At 41.9% G+C, this 20669-nt stretch overlaps 2 protein-coding genes across 2 annotated transcripts; both read left to right on the forward strand.

The window, feature by feature from the left end:
- The first annotated feature begins 2116 nt into the window (after positions 1 to 2116).
- Positions 2117 to 2650, forward strand: LOC139445682 (uncharacterized). The gene has a single exon (XM_071226871.1). It carries the CDS (start codon positions 2117 to 2119, stop codon positions 2648 to 2650), a length of 534 nt encoding a protein of 177 aa, XP_071082972.1.
- Positions 2651 to 8318: 5668 nt separating this feature from the next.
- Positions 8319 to 20272, forward strand: LOC139445679 (probable glutathione S-transferase 6). The gene is made up of 5 exons (XM_071226868.1): positions 8319 to 8536; positions 14644 to 14736; positions 17142 to 17257; positions 18671 to 18775; positions 19998 to 20272. Exons 1-5 carry the CDS (start codon positions 8404 to 8406, stop codon positions 20154 to 20156), a joined length of 606 nt encoding a protein of 201 aa, XP_071082969.1. The 5' UTR covers positions 8319 to 8403; the 3' UTR covers positions 20157 to 20272.
- Positions 20273 to 20669: the final 397 nt, after the last annotated feature.

Here is a 20669-nt window from a genome sequence, read left to right on the forward strand (position 1 = left end):
TTATCCATATCGAAAATGAATATCACTTTTTGTTAATTTGTCCAGCTTATAGCCATCTTCGGCAAAGTTACATAGAATCTAAATCTTACATCTTTCCACATATTCCGAAGTTTAATACACTACCGTCATCGCAAGACCCTATTATCAAGGTGAGGTGGGGTGAAATTGGGTTTAACGTCGCGTCCAAGATTATTGCACTTATATAGCGGTGTATGTGTGTGTGTGTGTGTGTGTGTGCGTGTGTGCGTGCGTGCGTGCGTGCGTGTGTGACGCTCTACCATAAGACCACGGAGGCGGTCCCCTATTATCAAAATGAAAACAGCAACATACTTGTTTAATGCCAATGCTGCAAGAACACAAATACTCCAATATTGATAATATGCAATTATGTTAAAACTGCTTTTGTTAAAAAATCGAAGAAATGTTTTTTTTTATATTATACTGTTTACACAAAAATTATATTATGCTTGTACAAAAAGGCCCTTGACCTACCAGTACTGAATCAAGTGAATAAAGTAAAACGTCTGGTAACTGATGTGGCGCATGTCAATGGCTTCCCGAGGATAACACTGCTCACGTGGCCCAACACCCCAGAAGATGTTCTCTATAATCAAGTGTAAACTGGTCAATTTTCTATATTTTCTCTTTGCATTTTTGAGATCGAGATATAGTCCAAAAAGAAAAAGAAAGTTTCACAGACTTTTGCAGGACATCTTTAAAAAGGTTGTTGTCAACTTGTATACCGAATAAGGAAACAGCGCATTTAATAGAATATACAGTTCTCCTCCTACAGAGACACAGGAACCAATGTAGCAGGTGCACCAGGAACATTTCATCAACCATCAACGCTCTCTATAAGAGCACATAAGGTGATCATATGACATCGTCATGTCATTAATTAATTTACACATTTCACTCCCAAATACGCTGCTAACAACAATGCAATATGAAATTATATGAATCACATTTTTTATAATTTTGGAAAATAACGAAATTCTTGCTTTCAAATTAATATTGCTTCCATCAGTTTATATAATGCGTCTACCTAGAAGCTACGAATCACGAGAGTGGCCATTTCGTTCATTGAGGCAGGAATCATATAGCCTGGTCAGCGCCTTCGCTCTTGTCTCCCAGATCCTAGACAATTAATTAAGCAATGAACTCAACTCAAGTCTAGAATGATTCGACAAGCCCAGATTTTCAGCTCCTAAATTCAGTATTGTTCTGAGTCCCATTTGGATTTTATTTTATAACCTGAAGATATATATTTTATAAGATAACGTTATTTCTGGGACTAAATGTTAGTCTTCCCTCTCCCACAATGAACGATAACTGAAGAAACTTTGAACGCCACCTTTCTTGCATGTTTTCCTCCATTAGTATCAGCGTACCAAACATTGTCCCTCGTGTAGTGGAGGGGCGCACATAGAATGCCCTGCATTTACCATTTCTGGGCCTGAAAATATTAGTGTTATAGATACAAAGTATCCATATTTTGTAAGTAATATTGACATTTTCGGAAATTAAACTTTGAAAAAAAGAAGGAAGTTGCGTATCTATACAGTATCCCCTTGTTTATTGCCTATAAATGTGTAATGTAATAAAAATTTATATGTATTACCATCCATATCAATATCAAGACAGATATACAGATAACAGAACGACAGGCATATCGATAGGTACGTGAGTGAGTTGGGTTTAACGCCGCTTTTAACAGTATTGCAGTTATATAACGGGGTGTCAGCTTAATGTGGGAGGGGGGCGGTCGGGTAGCCTAGTGGTTAAAGCGTTGGATCATCACGCCGAAGACCTGGGTTCGATTCCCGACATGGGTACAATGTGTGAAGCCCATTTCTGGTGTCCCAATCCGTGATATTGCTGGAATATTGCTAAAAGCGGCGTAAAACCATACTCACTCACTCACTAATGTGGGAGGAAAGCCTAAACCGATGCAGGTCTCGGATGTTTATCATTTTGGTGAAACCCACGAGCACGGTATGATGCTGACAAAACTAGGAACATATTCGGGTCTAAACCGTGATTCGAAACCACGGAAATCACACCATAACTCTGCGCATAGATAACCCTGTGATGCAGCATGGTGCTTGTGTTTCAGATGCTGATGATGGGTGAGCTAATAGCCTTTTTCAAGTCTGTTATCATCATTCTTCTTAAACTGGTATTGTTGTTTCTGAAGAAGCGACACAGCAAGGAGCACAACCTATCGGACAATGACACCACCAACGACTCAGGATTCGGATCACACAGCCCTTCAAGCCGAGAAGATGAAGCATTTGACTTGTCCTCTGAATTGGATGCTGAGATTGGCAGACTCCGTACAGAAAACAAGGCCCTCCGGGATATAATGTCCAAGGAACATCACGGGCCACGAAGCGACTTTAATCGAAATGCAGTGAAGAGTTTGTGTAGCCGAAGGGGGACCAGTTTGACTGACATGTCACGTCATGTGGACTTTGTGACCAGTACCCCTCGGTCAGCGGGACCTGACGTCGCCGTACACGACGTCGTATGCCAGAAGCTGATGCTAAAGCTACAAGTGGAGAGGGAAGAGAATGACCGACTTCAGAATTACATTAACGACATAATGTACATGGTACTTGAGAACAGACAGAGCTTATTAGAAAAATGAAAAATAACGCCAATGCATGTTTGCTATACGTTGTCACACTAAATAATAAACGTTTGTTTGTTTTGTTTGTTGTTTAACGCTGGAATAATAAATGTAACATGACTGTTAACTTGTACTATATTTGGAAAAGAGCGAATGAGTGTTGTTTTACACCGAAGTCATCAATATGACAGCTATGTCACGATTTTTTGTTTTGTTGTTTAACGCCTCACTCAGCAATATGCCAGCTATATGACGGCGGTTGGTAAATAATCAAGTCTGGACCAGACAATCCAGTGATTGATATCATGAGCATTGATTCTCGAAATTGGGATGCGATTACATGCATCAACCAAGTCAGCGAGCCTGACCACCCGATCCAGTTAGTCGTCTCTTACGACAAGCATAGCCTCCTTTTACGGCAAGCATGGGTTGCTGAAGACCTATTCTATCCGGATCTTCACGGATCAGCTCTGTCACAACGACCTGCAGATAATTAATCTTGGCCTGAGTAAATCATAGACTGGAAGCATTAGCAATTACAATTGTTGTCTTGGTAACGTGACGCTCTGTCAGGGAGTGACACATGGTAAACTGTCGGAATAACCGCACGTGTTTGCAACATACACAGTTTAACTTTTTCGTCACGTTCAGACTCCTGGACCCACTTGCACGTAACATAGGCTTACGATAGTCTTAGCGCTAAGATCGCTTTGTGCAAGTGGTATCCTTATAGACAGTCGTGCGACTGTCCGCCGATTCATATTGATGTGGTGTGGTGTGGTGTGGTGTGGTGTGGTGTGGTTGATATTGTGAGCAACGATCCACGCCGTCGGGCTACGACGACACGTAGTCAACAAATTCATCTGACCACCCGATCCTCTCGCCTCTTGCGGCCAGGGGAGCACGGGTGGCCCAGGGTAGCAGCACTGTTTCAGCGATGTCGGCATACCTGTAAGCGAGTAAGGGGCACGGATGGCCCAGTCGTCTGCGGCGCGGCGAGATTCGCTGTGCAGAGTTGCGTCCCTTGGACACGCCAGAAACTTTTGACTGTGGGTTCGAATCCCGGTTCGCCCCGATTATGTTTCTCGTGGGTTTCACCGAAGTGGTAAACGTCTGAGACATGCATCACTTTGGGCTTTCCTCCCACATCAAGCTGACACGCCGTGATATAACTGTAACACTGTTAAAAGATGCGTTAAACGCAACTCACTCACTCACTCTTGCGACCAGCGTAGGATGCCTGGGAGCAATTCTAGCCATGAATGATTAAATATGTATTGACGTAAAATCTTTTATGCCTTTACTTAAAAAATACTTTGTTGTTATTTTCAACTTGACCACACAAAAAGAAGACCCAAAATCAACGCGATTTACCTCCTGTGACGTCATGTATTGATATTTGTTACAGGACAACTGACAAGACAACAAATTACTCATTTCTTTACCAGGACTGTTTGCTCATAACCGGCCCCCCAACAAGGGCATGTAATAATTTGGTGATTGATAAATGTGCATGAGTTAAAATATGAACTGTACATGTGCCACGGGACAGGCATTGCAAATCACGTGCATATCAGGCAGGAGCTGCTCACAGGTAAACATATCTTTTTCAATACGGTTATCAAAACAACGTGGTTTAAACAAAGTAAGTGCTTTGGTTCCTTGAATATTGCCCATATATTGAGTAGGTTAGATCACTTGAACTCTGACCTCTGATTAATCACCATTAGATGACGTAAAAGCAAGTTTCTTATTGTTGAAAGAAATCGCTGTCAGTTCGTTAGTGTCACGAGAAACTTGTGTTGCACGTGCGAAATTGACAAGTCGTCGGTCGACTCGTCTGCTGCGCTTCGTCTCGTCTCTGTCCAGTACCACAAGCTTAAGCGCGTGCCGCGCCTGTACTTTCAACATACATTTCTGTTATGTTAATCTATAAGATATGATAATCATGATTCATTGTGGTGTTTAAATTTCTCATGTTATTAGTGAGTGAAATTGGTTTCACTGCTTTGAACAGTATTCCCGTTATATCATTATTGCTAAGCATTTTCCGCTCTGGCGGATAGTGTCTGTGGAAGGTCTGTGGTTCGATCCACTGGCCGCGTCAGATCCCAAAAATGTGAAAAAATGGTACTTTTTCACACTAAATGGCGTTCAGCATTAAAAGTCCAAGTAATCTGGGCCATTTTGTCACTCAACTTGGAACAAATTGCAACCGAATTTATTTCACCACAATGCATTTCTACAAGGTCCCAAGAACACCAAACTAAAAGTCCCAAGCAATCCTGGTTTTGGAAATATGTCTAATTTACATAATCCAATATAACTGCCAATTATCAATATCTATTCCATGTTTGAGATGAGGTTCAATTTTTTTATGATAAAAGGCATGTGTTGTGTTGTGAAATAGCCATATTGTGTTTCTAAAAAGATATTTACTATAACTGAACGTTTTCGACTTTGGATAAATCAACAAATATTGAAGATGGCCACCAAATTCAAGATGGCCGCCAAGTTTCCTTAATATGAGTTTAGACTATGGAATTTTTAACTCTAAAGACCGCCGTGGTCTAGAGGTAGAGCGTCCGCTTGTAGAGCTGAAGGTCCGGGGTTCGATCCCCGGGCGCGTCATACCAAAAGACGTTAAAAGATGGCACTTGTTACCCTGCCTGGCGCTCGGCATTAAGGGGCTAAAACAAGGACTGGTGGGCTCGGAGTCAGTATACTGTGTCTGAGTGGGGCGTTCATGTTAAACTGCGGCATGGTATCTCAGTGAGCTAGCACTATAAATCGGCATCAGTCCGGACTAGTACAAGCAGCCACACACATGCATTCACGTCGCTATATAAGTGCAATAATCTTGGACGCGACGTTAAACCCAATTTCACCTCACCTTTAACTCTAAAACAGTGTGATAGGACTTATATGCATAATTATTACTCAGTGGCACACAAACTCACTGAAGTATAGTTTACACTTTTAGATAATATACTCTGTCACCATTGCCCCATAATGGCCAAAACGTCTAAGATTGCCACCAAGAGATTGCAGGATAGACATGAAATATCAATACACTATTGGTCTTTGATGACATATTTCAGTAATTTGAACATTTTCTACATTGGGGTAAACAAACCCAAGGATGTATGTAGAATACTCAATCATTTGCATAAATCCTATATATCCACCAAATATCAAAATGTATCTCGTAAATGACATGTTTTGGCAAGTCTAAATATCAAAATTGATTAGTATTGTCTGTATCTACTTATTACCATGACAATAAACACTAGAATGAACACTAATAAAACACTTGTTTTCTTTAATATAAATACCAGTTGAAAAACAGTGTGTCCACACAATGTCTTCTCAGAATTAATCCAAACCAGTTGTTTCACTAGTAGTTCATTTGCGGAAATCCAATATAACCGCCAAATACCAATAACTGATTGTTTGTTTATTTGTTTAAAGCCGCATTCAGCAATATTTCAGCTATATGACGACGGTCTGTAAATAATCGAGTCAGAACCAGATAATCTAGTGATTGATATCATGAGCAACGATCCACGCAATTGGGATACGGTGACATGCATCAACCAAGTCAGCTGGCTTGGTCACCCGATCCCGTTAGTCGCCGTTTACGGCAAGCATGGGTTGCTGAAGACCTATACTACCGCGGATCTACCCCGGGTATTCAAATATAAATCTAAAAAATGCTCATTCATAATAGTGTTACATGATAGTGTGTTTCATGATCATTAGTACGTGATGAACAATGGAACAACTCTCAAAGTGAATGCTGCAGCTTGACGTTGCAGGCACATTATGTACATGTACCTCGAAAGTCTCAACAGGTTTGTTATCCTCTGAGAAGTCTGGCAACTGTTTATTGGTACAGCTTGTACCATGGTATTCCCCGCACACAGCACTGCAAGTGAGACCATATTTCCGGCAAGTGCATCTTCGTATGTTACAGGGTTTTTTGGAATTACATCAGATGATGTCCTGGAGTGCGGAAGGTGCTGCAGGCTGATCTGAAGGTATTGGTAAGCACCATCCATCTATCGTGTGCCATCCCCGCTCCAGTATCTCCCTTGAACCCTTTCCACTCCATTACCTCGTAGTAGACACGGGGTCTGTGGTATCTTGCGGCTGCAGAGGATGGTGGCAGAGTTTGTGGCTCTACGTGTGATAGATCTTTGTCACCTTCCCCCAAAATCGTTTGTATCATAAGCTTTCAGTCCTTCCTTCTTACATCCGCCATATAAGACACTATTGCATGTTTATGTGCTTCCGTGGTGACTTTTGCATCCCCATTTTCTTCTGTTTGGCTGAACATTTAGCCTGATCACAGAACAAGGCATTATTCTTCAATGCTAGACCCTTTCCCAAGCCAAACAGTCGAGGCGCGGTGTCACAGCCAAGAATTGTTTGTAAAAAGAGCACATGCTTGCATACATCACTGCCCAGCAGCAGCGTTGATTGCTTCATGCTTGAAGCTGGCTTGGGTTCTGGTGCCAGGAACAAGTCAAGTGCTTCCATCATAACATGATGGAGAAGGAGGATGAGCAAGTCCGTGTCATCTCCCACCAGGACAGTGTGACAGCGTCTTGTTTTGCATGCACTATTCTTCGCCAAGCTCTCTCTGGTTTGTCACCCAGGCAGCGCTGTTTGTGTTTTGCTTTGTTCTAGAGTTCTAACCATTTCCCCCGTGAAATAATCTATCTCTCGCCAGAACAGGCCCCTGTGTTGCATCTTTCGTTGATGGATCATCATTATGGGTCCTGATAAGAATTAGGCCCCATCATATAGAAGCACACCTGTTGAAAAGAAAACATGCAACAGATTGCTACAAATCAGTGTGTGTAATAGTATTAGTGATCTTAATCATGTTCAGAAAGTGTTTTTTTTATTATGCCAAGCCGAGATATTGTACATTTTATAGGCAAACTTTTATTGCAGTTGAAAATATTTAGTGCATAACCGTGGCATGTGATTTATTTTCAGTAAATTCTGTGTATGTTTATATCAGCATTATGTAATGTATTGAAATGTCCTTTACGTATTATTAGTAGGGTATATATTAGAGCCTATTCACTTTATGGTTCAAATATTTTGTATGATCTTGTTGATAATTATACTATATTTATGCTGGTTTATAGTCTCTCGTAACCCTTAACGGTTGGTTCATTTTGAATGTCTGGACTGGATTATTTACAGACCGCTGTGAGATATCTGGAATAATGCTGAATACAAACAAATACTTTCAATGATCCTATAATGAACTTTTATTTATTACTATTTCATGTAAGGTCACTTTGATAAACAATTTGTCTGTCTGTGTCCGTCCGTCCGTCCGTGGTCAGGCTCGTTGACTTGGTTCATTGCATATTATTGTATGGATAGTACGGCGTGGATAGTTTCTCGTAACAGATGAATTGCCGCCACATACATGTAGCCGGGAAATTGCTGTGTGCGGCGTTAAACAACAGACAATGCCGATAAACGAACAGTTACAAATGCAGAAGCTGAACTTTAAAGCACGGAAAAAATGACCTACATACAGAGCTGAAACGTGTTCAGCTTCGCGCAAGGCCTATCACAAAATTACCCACAATGAGTCTCCAATTGACTAATCATACAACTGATGGGTATCTATTACGCGACTCCAGCCCTGATCGTGCATTTGGCATCACGCGCTGTAAAACTCTCGGCGCAGCTGGTTCGTGCCCCAGTATTGAAATCATCGCGGACGTCTGCGAGCCTGCAAAATGTCGACCTACAAACTCATATATTTCGATATTCGCGGTAAGGCTGAACTTACCCGTCTGATATTTACATACCAGGGCCATGAATATGAAGACTCGAGATTCTCCATGGACCAGTGGCCGGAAATAAAACCCAGTAAGTCAGTGCAATATATCGAGTGTATGTAATCTGAAATTCTGCTGCAACATATTTTGATTTATTCGTGACATGTCAGTGAACTTCTCATTGAGTAAGCATTATAATAGCTTTCATTTTCTGTTTCTTATTGTCGTTTGACTGCCATGTGAATTTGAAAAAACGGTTGTGTTGAGCATGACATGGTGCGAGAACTTGAGCTAGGTCTTTGGCGGGCACAGAAAGTTATGCCCCAGCTGTGCTTGTGTGTGAATCATTCCTTCTGTCCTCGCGCGGATATCGAGCGCAATCCAGCCTCTGTAGACTTGCACAAGTCTGTAATCATAATTCCTACATTACATAAATAATCAAAACTAGTTGTCCCTTTAAAAGACTGCCTTGTGTCCTTGCTGTCCGCTTATCTAGACTTGTATATTATATAGAGACATCCCAAACATCCGTGGACTTATAATTCAGTACAGGCTTGGTTCAAGGCTAGGCCTCTTTCTAGTCTGTGTCGAAAAACTGCTGCAAACGTTATACGTTAAAAACACGACAATGGTGCATCCAAATAATCCTGATTCTGACCGCAAAATAGGAATCAGGATTGTAAAGTCTGTGATATCACAAACGTGTCTACTGTGTCCCGATCACTGCTGTAAGTTATCCAAAACAAAAAGACATTCAATAGAAATCCAAATTAAAAGTGTGTTATCTAACTTATAAACAGAAAATGATATCTAAAACAAGTTTTTTCAACATGATCATGGTTCAAACATACTTTCTGCGAACCTTAAGAAACGTGCATAAAATATCTATTTTTGGCGTACATGTACTTGAAAAAGAGATTCTTCAAAGCATTATGATTTATCGGCGCCTGTAGCAATGTTGTTCGCTCAACAGGTTACCGATACGAGGGTTCGATCCACTGGAATATAAAGAAAACATTTCTCATTTGATTTTACATCATTCCGAAGGTTTCATTATGGTGTTTAAATGCAAAGTAAATCCTAGCACGGGTGGCCCAGTCGTCTTAGAAGCCGCAATTGGCTGTGCCGAGCTATTGCTCTTGGGCACGCCAAAAACCTATGGTTGTGGGTTCGAATCTCTGTCCGCCCTGATTATGTTTCTAGCTTTGTCGTGCTCATTGGTTCCACCGATATAGTAAACGTTTAAGGCGTGCATCACTTCGGGCTTTCCTCCCACATTAAGCTGACACGCCGTGATATAACTGGTATACTGTCCACATCGGCGCTAACCCAACTCTCTTACTCACTTTGCAAATTTGACTTGTATTTCACAGATAAAATAATCAACTAACCGCAATAGACCTTAATAGTAACATAGGAAATGTGAAATCAGGGGTGCAAAACCAATGTTTCGAGGGCGCGAAGCAGTCGGGTTTTGGGGCATGCCCCCTAAATAAATTTAAAAAAATAAAACCTCTTAAACGCTATTTCCTGCATTTTGGAACCGTTTATGTTAGATTTTATTTGTAACAAATATTAGTAACTTATTTATTATAATTTTTTATTTGTCGTATATATAGAGCGGGTGGAGCAATACTCGGACAGTGGCAGTACCCGGAAACCCAGCAAATTAACACGTGTACACAATAAACAAAAGTACTGATGGGCATAATTTTCACGCAGGCTTCTTCCTCTTCCTCCCTGACGTCAGAAAAGATTCGTCTGCTACTGGTAACACTCACGATAAAAGCTCGTGTGCATGTTTTCCCACGTGACCATGTCGCCCACGCATTTTGTTGCGTTTTGGCAATGCATTGTAGTTTCTGATCATAAGGTTATAGATTCCTCACGACTAGTTTCTGGTCTGCTTTTTCTGTTTTTGGCGACTTCTTGTGAATCGACCGTGCCAACATGGAAACGTTTGGCGCGAAAATTCTAAAAATAACCTAATTAAGCTGTGTCCGACTACTACCTCGGAGAAATTACGTGGGAAGGCAGTACTCGGACAGTCGACAAATAAAATTTGGAAATACATATCAGAATTTTTTAAAATAAAAATAATTGAAAAAAAGCTATTAAGAAAATGCAAAATGAAAAAATAGGTTTTTTTCGATCGCCAGTGACATACTTTAAGAGGGTTCTGATTGGGGATGGGGTGGGGTGGTGCACGTGACTTTGTCTTTGGGGGTGTTATTCAGGGGGTTAATACGTACAGTATGTCAGTTGCATGCTTTTAGTGTAAACATTCTGTAACTGTCAATCTCATAAAAAGACGTTATCTCAGTGTCGTTTATCAGTCATATTTTACTTTTGCGATGAAACTGAACGTTTTTTACGTGTCACCCATCAGTACCCTCATTCATTCTAATCTGATAACAGAAGTTATTACGTATCAGTAACATTCCCGTTATTCTTCAGTATATGGATATGATAGTTCCATTGACTAGTTCTAATTATATTGTAGGACCGTCTGTGTAGATTTGCTAAAATGAGCGTTCGAGGAGGAAAGCCTGCCTATTCAATTGAAAACTTAAAGCGGGCTATGGATGCTGTTAACGCCAAGCAGATGTCTGCACGCAAAGCTGCCGTCGCTTTTGGTATACCAAAAAGTACTCTGCATGACAAACTCTCAAATAAAGTACCTCTTGTTTACCGCAAAGGTCCTTCACCCATCTTATCAAAAGACGAGGAAAGACATCTTTCAGATTGGGCTATACACATGTCGAGTATAGGGTACGGCCGGACAAGGGACGAACTGTTAGACACGGTCCAGAAAATAATCAAATTAGATGGTAGGGAGAATCCTTTTACTGATGACAGACCTGGTAGGGATTGGTTTAGGGCTTTCTTAAAACGAAACCCTACAATATCAGTAAGAACACCAACACAACTTTCAAAAGAACGTGCTATGGTATCACAACAAAAAATTGCTGATTGGTTTGATACCTTCACAACCTACATCGCTGACAAAACTGATTCAGACATCTTGCATGACCCATCAAGGCTGTATAATGCTGATGAGTCGGGTTTCCCCATGTGTCCAAAGAGTGGTAGGGTTCTGGCCGAACGAGGATCCCAGACAGTTTATAACTTCTCGGCCTCAGACAAGAGCCAGATAACAGTTCTTGCTTGTGCAAGTGCTTCAGGTGACTACACTCCCCCCATGATCGTCTTTCCCGGCAGCAGGTTCAAATACAACCCCCTAGATGGTTTTGAGGAGGCGGTTCTAGGGCGAACCGAGAATGGCTGGATGGACGCAGAACTATTTGTTTCTTGGCTTAAAACTTGTTTCATTCCCCATGTCGATAAACAGGCAATCAAGAAACCAATAATTCTGTTTCTGGACGGTCATTCAACGCACCTTACCCTTGAAGCGTGCACTGTTTGTGTGGAGAACAACATCGTCCTGTACTGTCTCCCATCACACGCATCACATGTTATACAGCCATTGGACCTGAGCTTGTTCAGTCCACTCAAACATGCATGGCGCCAATCTGTCCGAGATTTTCAGATTTCAAACATCGGCGAATGTGTTAGGAAATGTACCTTTGCCAGTGTATTTAAAACTGCTTGGGTAAGGGCAGCTACAACAGAAAATGCGAAGAGGGGTTTCCTCGAATCAGGGCTGTTTCCGCTCAATCCTGGTAAGGTTACCGATAATCAGAAATTAAAACCCAGCACCATCTTTGAACCATGCAAACCAGTCCTTCAGTCAACCCCTGTAACCCCATCCACAGTCAGAACATTCACATTTGCACCCCCAGCAGACACCCCATCCCAACCTTCCGCTACACTAACATCACCAGAATATGCATCCTCACCAGCCGTACAAACAACTCTGCCATCACCCCATACAGACCCTCATGCACCAGTACAATCACAAACTGCACATAGCACAACACCCCAAACAGACACTTCACACCTCGTCTTACATTCTACATCAGCCACAGCCCACACATCTTCCAGTGACGCATTTGACAAATATTTAGTTCTCCCTAAAGTACGGAGCCGTACCCAAAAGTATAAACCTACAGTGTTACCCAAATCTGCCTCAGGAGAAGACATCAGGGAACTTCTCCTTGAAAAGAAGAGAAAGGCAGAGGAAGAGAAACAGATGAAAGAAAGCAGAAAGCGAATGAGAGAGGAAATAAAGCTTAAACGAGAAGAAGAGAAAGCAGCCCGGAAAGCCCTAAGGGAAAAAGAACGGGAAGAGAAGCGTGTGCAAAAGAGAAAGCAAGAAGACGAGAAAAAGGCATAAAAAATCTTAAAACAAATAGAAAAGAAAAGCAAAGCAACACTAGACAGTGACGAAGATCTCTCTGAATCCGAGATTCCCTACATGGATGACGACGAATACGACGACGACATCGATTTTTCCGATGATTCCCTCCGGGATTTTTGTCACCTTTGTTTGGGTCGGGATTTGGCGGCAAATGATGACTGGGTGGGGTGTCTTAATTGTACCAAATGGTTCCACAAGAATTGCCTGGGATACCAGACATTAACACATCAACAACTCGCCGACCTTCCCTTCACGTGTGACACTTGTAGCTGAGAGGGAAAAAACCAGTTTCCCTGCAATGTGAATGTTATTGTTGGCACAGTTTGCTTTTTTGAAAGAAGTGAAATCAGTGTTCATTTCACATTAAAATGTACAAAAAATGAACATATTTTTCATATTTTAACAGAAAAATGGAATATCCCTTTGACGCCCTTTTCCACGAGATTCATGCATACTCTGGACCACCAGGGTGGGGTATAGACACCAATGCTGTCAGCTATCACCATAGCACGAAACCCATCGCAATATTTTCGTCAATAACTGGGTAATATTAAACCTGAAACTATATTCATTTGATGTACTGGTTTATTTCTATGAGTATAAGTTTTTGGGAAATATATGACAACTATGAAGTACCAGGTTAATGATAGACTTTGCACCTAATTAACAACGGAAGATTATTTAGCGAATGTTGCCACTTCTCATATTATATTTTCTTTCTTCATAGGTACCATGTGTATCATGTGAAGCCGTTACCATTTATGGCACTGAAGATGAATCAGGAACCAGAAAACATATATGACGTAAACGCTCTCAAAATTATTATTTTCCCGATGAAGCTGACATACATTTTCGTAGTTTAGATCTGGAAGTCCGGCCCCCACCCAATAGACAGGTTTTACGGGACATAGCTGGCCGCGTCGTCGGCAGAGTTCCCTTACAGTTGTCAGGAGTACTCACTCCTCTGATGATGGAAGATTGCGTTTTAAATGTGACACCGTTCTTTACTGGTAGAATTACTCACAGCGGGCCTGTTAGGGGTGGGGGCCCAAAACTAGACTGTTTTTATTTATTGCGTATCAAGCCACAACGTCGTACTTTATTCAAAATAATAGAAAGACTGAATGAAACAGGATTCGATGGTGACAGCGTTTGGGTTTAGTGACTGAGAAGAAACCTAATGTCAGTATAAAAACAACACATGTATCTGTGTACAGTGATGCCAAAATGAGAAGATAAGCCAATGAAGTTGTATTTATGTTGCTATTATTTTGATGTTCTCATTGACACAGTAAAAAAAAAACACAATTGTAATTATGTTATATTCGGTTAAGACATTTTTTAAAAATTCTTAAAGTGTCCGGGTACTGCCGCAAGGGTGTCCGACTTCAACCGCAGGCGTCCGATTACTACCGAAGTAGTCGTCGAGTAAATATCATAAGAATTTGCTGAAACAAGCGCACGAACACAACCACTACCGAGTATAATCACCACAGCAGTTACCTTCCTTCACATATACGATGAAAGAAAGTCAATAGGTACTTTGGTTCAACTTGCATGCCGTTAGGAACGTTAAGTGTCCGAGTACTGCCCCACCCGCTCTAGGTGTTTCACCAACACATTTAAGACTTTCAGTCAAGAAACATTTTTACGTTTTCACACTGTTCCACGGGAATCGTATTGTACATAATAGCTACATTATCATGTAAAAAACAATACTGCTATTTTTCATGATACTTGCACTTCAATATTTGAAAATATATCCCATTTAATCCCACATATTTTTTATTTATAAAATCGTAGATCAATCCTGTATTATTGTTGTGAGAATATGTCCTTTGAACGTGGCGTTAATCGGTATTTAATTACCATTTCAGAAATGCCCTTCGGACAAGTTCCAGTCCTGGAAGTTGACGGGAAAATGTTTTCTGAGAGTGTGGCTATAAATAACTTTCTAGCCCGGAAGTTCGGTGAGTACATTGTGAACAAATATACGCATGCGCAGGGATCAGTGAGCGAAACCAATCAGTTTGTATTGCGATCAGTCGCAAATGTTGTATCATCGATATTTTCACCGGTTTGTATACACTACGTTCCTGACCACCCCTGTGGTTTAGTAGATAGAGCGTCTGCCCGGAGAGCGGAAGGTCGTGGTTTCGATCCCGGCCGCGTCCAACCAAAAGACGTTAAATATAGTACTTGTTGTTACCCTGCCTTGCGCTCGGCATTAAGGGGCTAAAACAAGGACTGGTGGGCTCGGAGTCAGTATACTGTGTCTGAGTGGGGTGTTAAATATTAAACTGCGGCATGGTATCTCAGTGGGCTAGCAGTATAAAATCGGCATCAGTCCGGACTAGTACAAGCAGCTACACACACACGTGCATACACGCCGCTATATAAGTGCAATGATCTTGAACGCGACGTTAAACCCCATTTCACACCATCTCGATAGTTCACTGGTTTTTTAATACTACATTCCTATATCGCCCGTGCATAGATACGGTTATTATTCGCGTTATTTTGCTATCTTGGGGCGGTGGGGTAGCCTAGTGGTTAAAGCTTTCGTTCGTCATCCCGAAGACCCGGGTTCTATTACCCGTATAGGTACAATGTGTGAAACCCATTTCTGGTGTCCCCGCCGTGATATTGCTGGAATATTACTTAAAGCGGTGTCAAACCATACTCACTCACTAACTATGTTGCCTTTTTAACAAACACAACAGTGAAAGAAAGTAATTGGTTTCGTGAGTTTGCAGACGAATGGGCGTAAGATTTACATGGTTCAAACGACAAGGTTTTTCAGGTCACTATTTGTACAACATCGACCATGCACTTGCGACCATTGGCTTTACACAGTATTTTAATGTAAGGTACTGTTTATAACGAACACTCTTATTACAAACTGACCGATATAACGGATTTATTTTTTAGTCCCGCCCATTTGTTGTATATATGCTATGTATACGCTTATGACGAACTACGGTTATTACGAACTCAAATTAGTGGTCCTTTTGAGTTCGTTATAACCGTAGTTTACTGTAGCAGGGTTCACACAATTGAAGCACGGAGTAGGGCTCATTTGATTGAGTTATCCAGGTCCTCATATCATAAGCAGACTAATAGAAAAACGCGTCACCATCTGAAAGGTACCGTGTATACAAGACCGTATTGACGTTCGGAATGTTACAGAAACGGGTCCGATAGTACAACAGGACAGCCAGGCCGAAACTAAAATGTGGTCACCATCCATATACGATTAAAACAATCCACCCTTATTGACATCCAACCCCAAATTTATCTACGCTGTTATGGCCCATAGGAACCAAGACTTGAAGGTATATGACGTCACATACAATATTAACTCGCCCAGTCGCTTCAAACTTTATAGTAGAAGTATTTTTATCAGTTGAGTAGGACAACTTTCCAGCTGTTTTAGGAAAGTCGTTTCGATCATTTTGACAAATAGATTGTTTTTGGTTTTAAGAAAGTATAATTCTGATACTCAACAAGTAATGCATCATCAAGATTGGTTAGTTACAATGCGTGCCCTTGTACACTTTATGTCATCGTACCTCAGACCCGTGAAGATCCGGGGTAGAATAAGTCTTCAGCAAACATTGCTTGCCGTAAAAGGTGATCAGGTGGTCAGGCTCGCTGACTTGGTTGATGCATATCATTGTATCCCAACTGCGTGGATCGATGCTCATGATGTCAGTCACTGAATTGTCTGGTCCAGACTCGATTATTTACAGATCCCCGTAATATAGCTGGAATATATCTGAGTGCGGCGTTAAACAAAAAACAAAGACATAGTCATCGTACCTAGGCGGCGTGAATCTTTGGGCTGTAAACCACGTGTATGCATCCCTCGGCTTTAATAGTATATATCGTGGAATATAGCTGGAATACAGTATTATGTCAGTATAACTTCGGCTAGTTCATCTGCAACGCGGGGAGGCCCAGTCAGCTTACGCACTGCAATTCGCTGTTCAGAGTTGCGTCCCTTGGAAACGCCAGAAACCTGTGATCATGGGTTCGAATCCCGGCTCGACCCGCTTATGTTTCTAGGTTTGTCGTGGATTTCACCAAAGTGGTTAACGTCCAAGACCTGCATCACTTTAGGCTTTCCAACCATGTAAAGCTGACACGCCGTGATATGACTGGAATACCGTTAAAAGCGGAGTTAAACCAAACTCACTCACTCACGCAAATGTGACTTGTATTTCCCAGATAAAATGGACAACTAGCCGCAACAGACTTTAATAATTACAGAGAAAATGTGAAAATAACCCTTAAAGTGAAAGTCTCATGGGTTTATACAACTTTGCAGATTTGGATAGATCGTTACATTACCGCTGCTTTGTATCTCCTTCAGGGCTATACGGAAGTACTGACTTCGAGATGGTTGAGGTGGACCAAGTTGTGGGCATCACCCAGGACATGTGGAAGTTCATCGTGGACTGGGTTCACGAAAATGATGAAACAAAAAAGGTTTGTCGTTAAAGTAGAAAGACCTACTGCCAAATACAGTGAAAAATGGGTCCCCAGTACCCAGTGCTTGTCGATGAGACGACTGAAGAGGTTCGGTGATGAGGCTTGATGATGAAGTCAGGCATTGCTTTGCCTGGTCCAGACTCCTATATTTACACAGCACCGCGATACAGCTGAAACCTCAGCTGACTAAACATCTAGAGGATGATCTAGAGGATGATCAAGCCAGGTGACAAGCTCATTGCGGTTCATCTTGCCCTGATGGTGTGGATCATGATCCAGTCTCTGATTTGCCTGGCAGAGCTCCTTTACAGCTGAAAAGTTAGCCGACACCAGATGACTAAAGATCTAGAGGATGATCTAGAGGGTGATCAAGCTAGGTAACAAGCTCATTGCGGTTCATCTTGCCCTGATGGTGTGGATCATGATCCAGTCTCTGATTTGCCTGGCAGAGCTCCTTTACAGCTGAAAAGTTAGCCGACACCAGATGACTAAAGATCCAGAGGATGATCTAGAGGGTGATCAAGCTAGGTAACAAGCTCATTGCGGTTCGTCTTGCCCTGATGGTGTGGATCATGATCCAGTCTCTGATTTGCCTGGCAGAGCTCCTTTACAGCTGAAAAGTTAGCCGACACTAGATCTTGAGGATCGGGCTCGGTGACCAGCTAAATTGATCTTGCCTTTGTCATGATGGTGTTGCTGGTAACTCTGTCATTGTTTTTCCTGGACCAGACTCCTATATTTACAGAGCTTCGCAATACAGCTGAAACGTTAGTCGAAAAACAATCTGGTTACCGGGTGACCAGGCTCGGTGATTGCATTTCATCTTGCGCTGATCACAATGGTGTGGGTCGAACTCAGTCACTGATTTGCCTGGTCCGGGAGCAATTATTTTCAGACAACCGTGACATAGCTGGAATATTGCGGCCTTTTGGCAACTGCTGTGTTTATCAGTTTATTGAAATTTATAGTACACCGTGGGTATCTTGGTTTCATTATTTAATGGAGTCTACATTGGATCGGGTGGGCTGGTCCAGTGACTAGGTTGATTGCGGGCAAGTGGGAGATTTGGACTGGGGTGGATAGGGTGTAGATGGGGTTTTGGGGTGGAATGGGAATTGGGTGAGGAGGCTAAGGTTTTTGTTAGATTCAGATTTTCTCTGGATGCTTTCAATACAGCTTGGCAAGTATACTTTATCCAGTTATTTTGGAAACGAAATAAATTCATAGATAACATCCCAAGTCCCCCTCCACATATGATATGCAAGTTATCCTAAACCGACTGTGTTCGGACGTTGCTGTCAATGTTAAGTTCTTGTTTGCTTCTCCAAGACTCAATTATTTATTAGAGCTGGAATATTGCTGACAGCGGCGTAAACCAACACTCAGCTGATATATGTTTCTCTGTTTTAGGCTGCCTTGCAGAAGGAAAATGAGGAGAAGCATTTCCCCAAATATCTGGATTTCTTCGAAAAGATTCTGAAAACTAATGACACTGGCTTCTATGTTGGTAAACAGGTAAGTTTGATTGAATAAAATACATCACAGTGCATAATCGCCGCCAGTAACTCAAATAACATAGGCCCCTTTTCATTTTTTTTATTTTTGTTTTGATGGGGGATTTTATTTACAGAAAATAGCAACGCTTTAGCCCTACAGCCTTTACCTACAGCTCTTAATCCCCTTCAACAGTCACTCAAAGCCATGATCATTTATCACTATACACGAATTTGTCGATCAACTTACCAAAATACCATTTAGACCTCGTGTCCAAGCATATCTTCCAGGTATATCACGGCGCGTCAGCTTGATGTGGGAGGAAAGCCCGATGTGATGCAGGTCTCGGATGTTTACCACGAGCACGGGTATTGTGCTGACAACAAAGAAACATTATCACGGCAAACCGGGATTCGAACCGGGGATCGAACCCATGACCTTCCGCTCTCCGGGCAGACTCTCTATCCACTAGACCAAGGAGACGGTCTTACGTAGGACGATATGACGCAGATATGTTTACCACTATTGTTCAACCTGTGCGCTCTCGGTATGGTGCCAACAAACCAAAGATCATTATTTTGGTAAATCGTGGATCAGAACCGACGACCAAAGCATCCCTGGACTTTACTCTGCGGCTCCTAAGATGTCTCCATGCAGATTTTATGTTCACAGTATTGGTCACTGACAGGGGTGTTTAAGGCACCACCCCGTGGAGATTAATTGGTCTTCAGCAACCCATGTTTGTCGGAGGAGGCGACTAACAGGATCAGGTCATCAGGCTCGCTGACTTGGTTCATGGATGTCATCGCATCCCATTTGCGTCGATCGATGCTCATGGTATCAATCAAAGATTCGATTAATTACAGACCGTCGTCATATAGCTGGAATATTGCTGTATGTGGCGTTAAACAATAAACAAAAACAAAAAAAACCACTATGGTTCAACATGAGCACGCTGGGTATGGTGCTCACAAACCAAAGATCATAATTTGGATGAATCGAGGATATAGCATGAGTATAGCACCCCGACACACCAAGAGGATTTGATTCTGCGGCGCCCGATAATTGGCAGATATTATGCCCACAGTTTTGACCACTGATCTTCAAAGCACCATCATCGGTACGGCAATGACAGACTACAGATCATAAAGAGTGTGAATCAGGGATCTCACACAACTCTGAACCCATGTGTTAAACTGTTTGGCCGTCAACGGTTTTCCGTCATGCTTTTTTTTGGTTTCAGCTGTCATATGCTGACCTGGCGGTGTTCGATGCCCTGGACATAGAAGTACCCGACTCTGTTGTGGATCAGTTTCCCCTGGTTAAAGCCAACAGGGAGCGAGTGAGGACAAACGACAAACTCAAAGATTACATCGCGTCGCGCAAGGAGGCTACTGTCTGAGTCAGACAGATATCTTTGTCTGATATTTGACTCTCAAATTGAAATCCGCATAACTTGAAATCCCTTGATCTGTTTAAAAACGCAATGTTTATTTTGATTAAATTGCTGTAATGGTTTTATATTCAGTTATTTATTTGCTCCACCGGCGAAGGGACCAATATGGATTTCGCGAAGAATATATAGGTCCCCAGCAACCCTTGCTGTTTGTAAGAGTCTCCTATAGATCGGGTCGTCAGGCTCGTTGACTTATATCATGTCATGTCACCGTACTCCGAGGGCATGGATCGTTGTTCATAATATCAATCACTGGAATGTCTGGTCCAGCCATGCAGCTAAAGCGTTAAACAAACTAGCGGAGGAGAATCTAAGCTATTGTCTGACTGCATCGTCCATCAGTTAATATTTAACATTAAGCTCTACTGACTGAAAGTTTTCTATCTGTATGTCTGTCAGTCCGACATCAGTCCTGAAACCACAAGGCCAATGAAGCTGGAACTTTGTTTGGATGATCAC

Source organism: Haliotis cracherodii, unplaced genomic scaffold (genome assembly GCF_022045235.1).
Source record: "Haliotis cracherodii isolate W230 unplaced genomic scaffold, xgHalCrac1.p SCAF_6, whole genome shotgun sequence".
Lineage (NCBI taxonomy): Eukaryota > Metazoa > Mollusca > Gastropoda > Lepetellida > Haliotidae > Haliotis > Haliotis cracherodii.

Bases quoted from the DNA above. Each gene is read 5' to 3' on its own strand.
- LOC139445682 (XM_071226871.1), top strand. From the start codon at position 2,117: ATGCTGATGATGGGTGAGCTAATAGCCTTTTTCAAGTCTGTTATCATC.
- LOC139445679 (XM_071226868.1), top strand. From the start codon at position 8,404: ATGTCGACCTACAAACTCATATATTTCGATATTCGCGGTAAGGCTGAA. The intron at 17,258-18,670 runs GTTTGTCGTTAA...TCTCTGTTTTAG, and splicing joins AAAATGATGAAACAAAAAAG to GCTGCCTTGCAGAAGGAAAA. The intron at 18,776-19,997 runs GTAAGTTTGATT...TTTTGGTTTCAG, and splicing joins GCTTCTATGTTGGTAAACAG to CTGTCATATGCTGACCTGGC.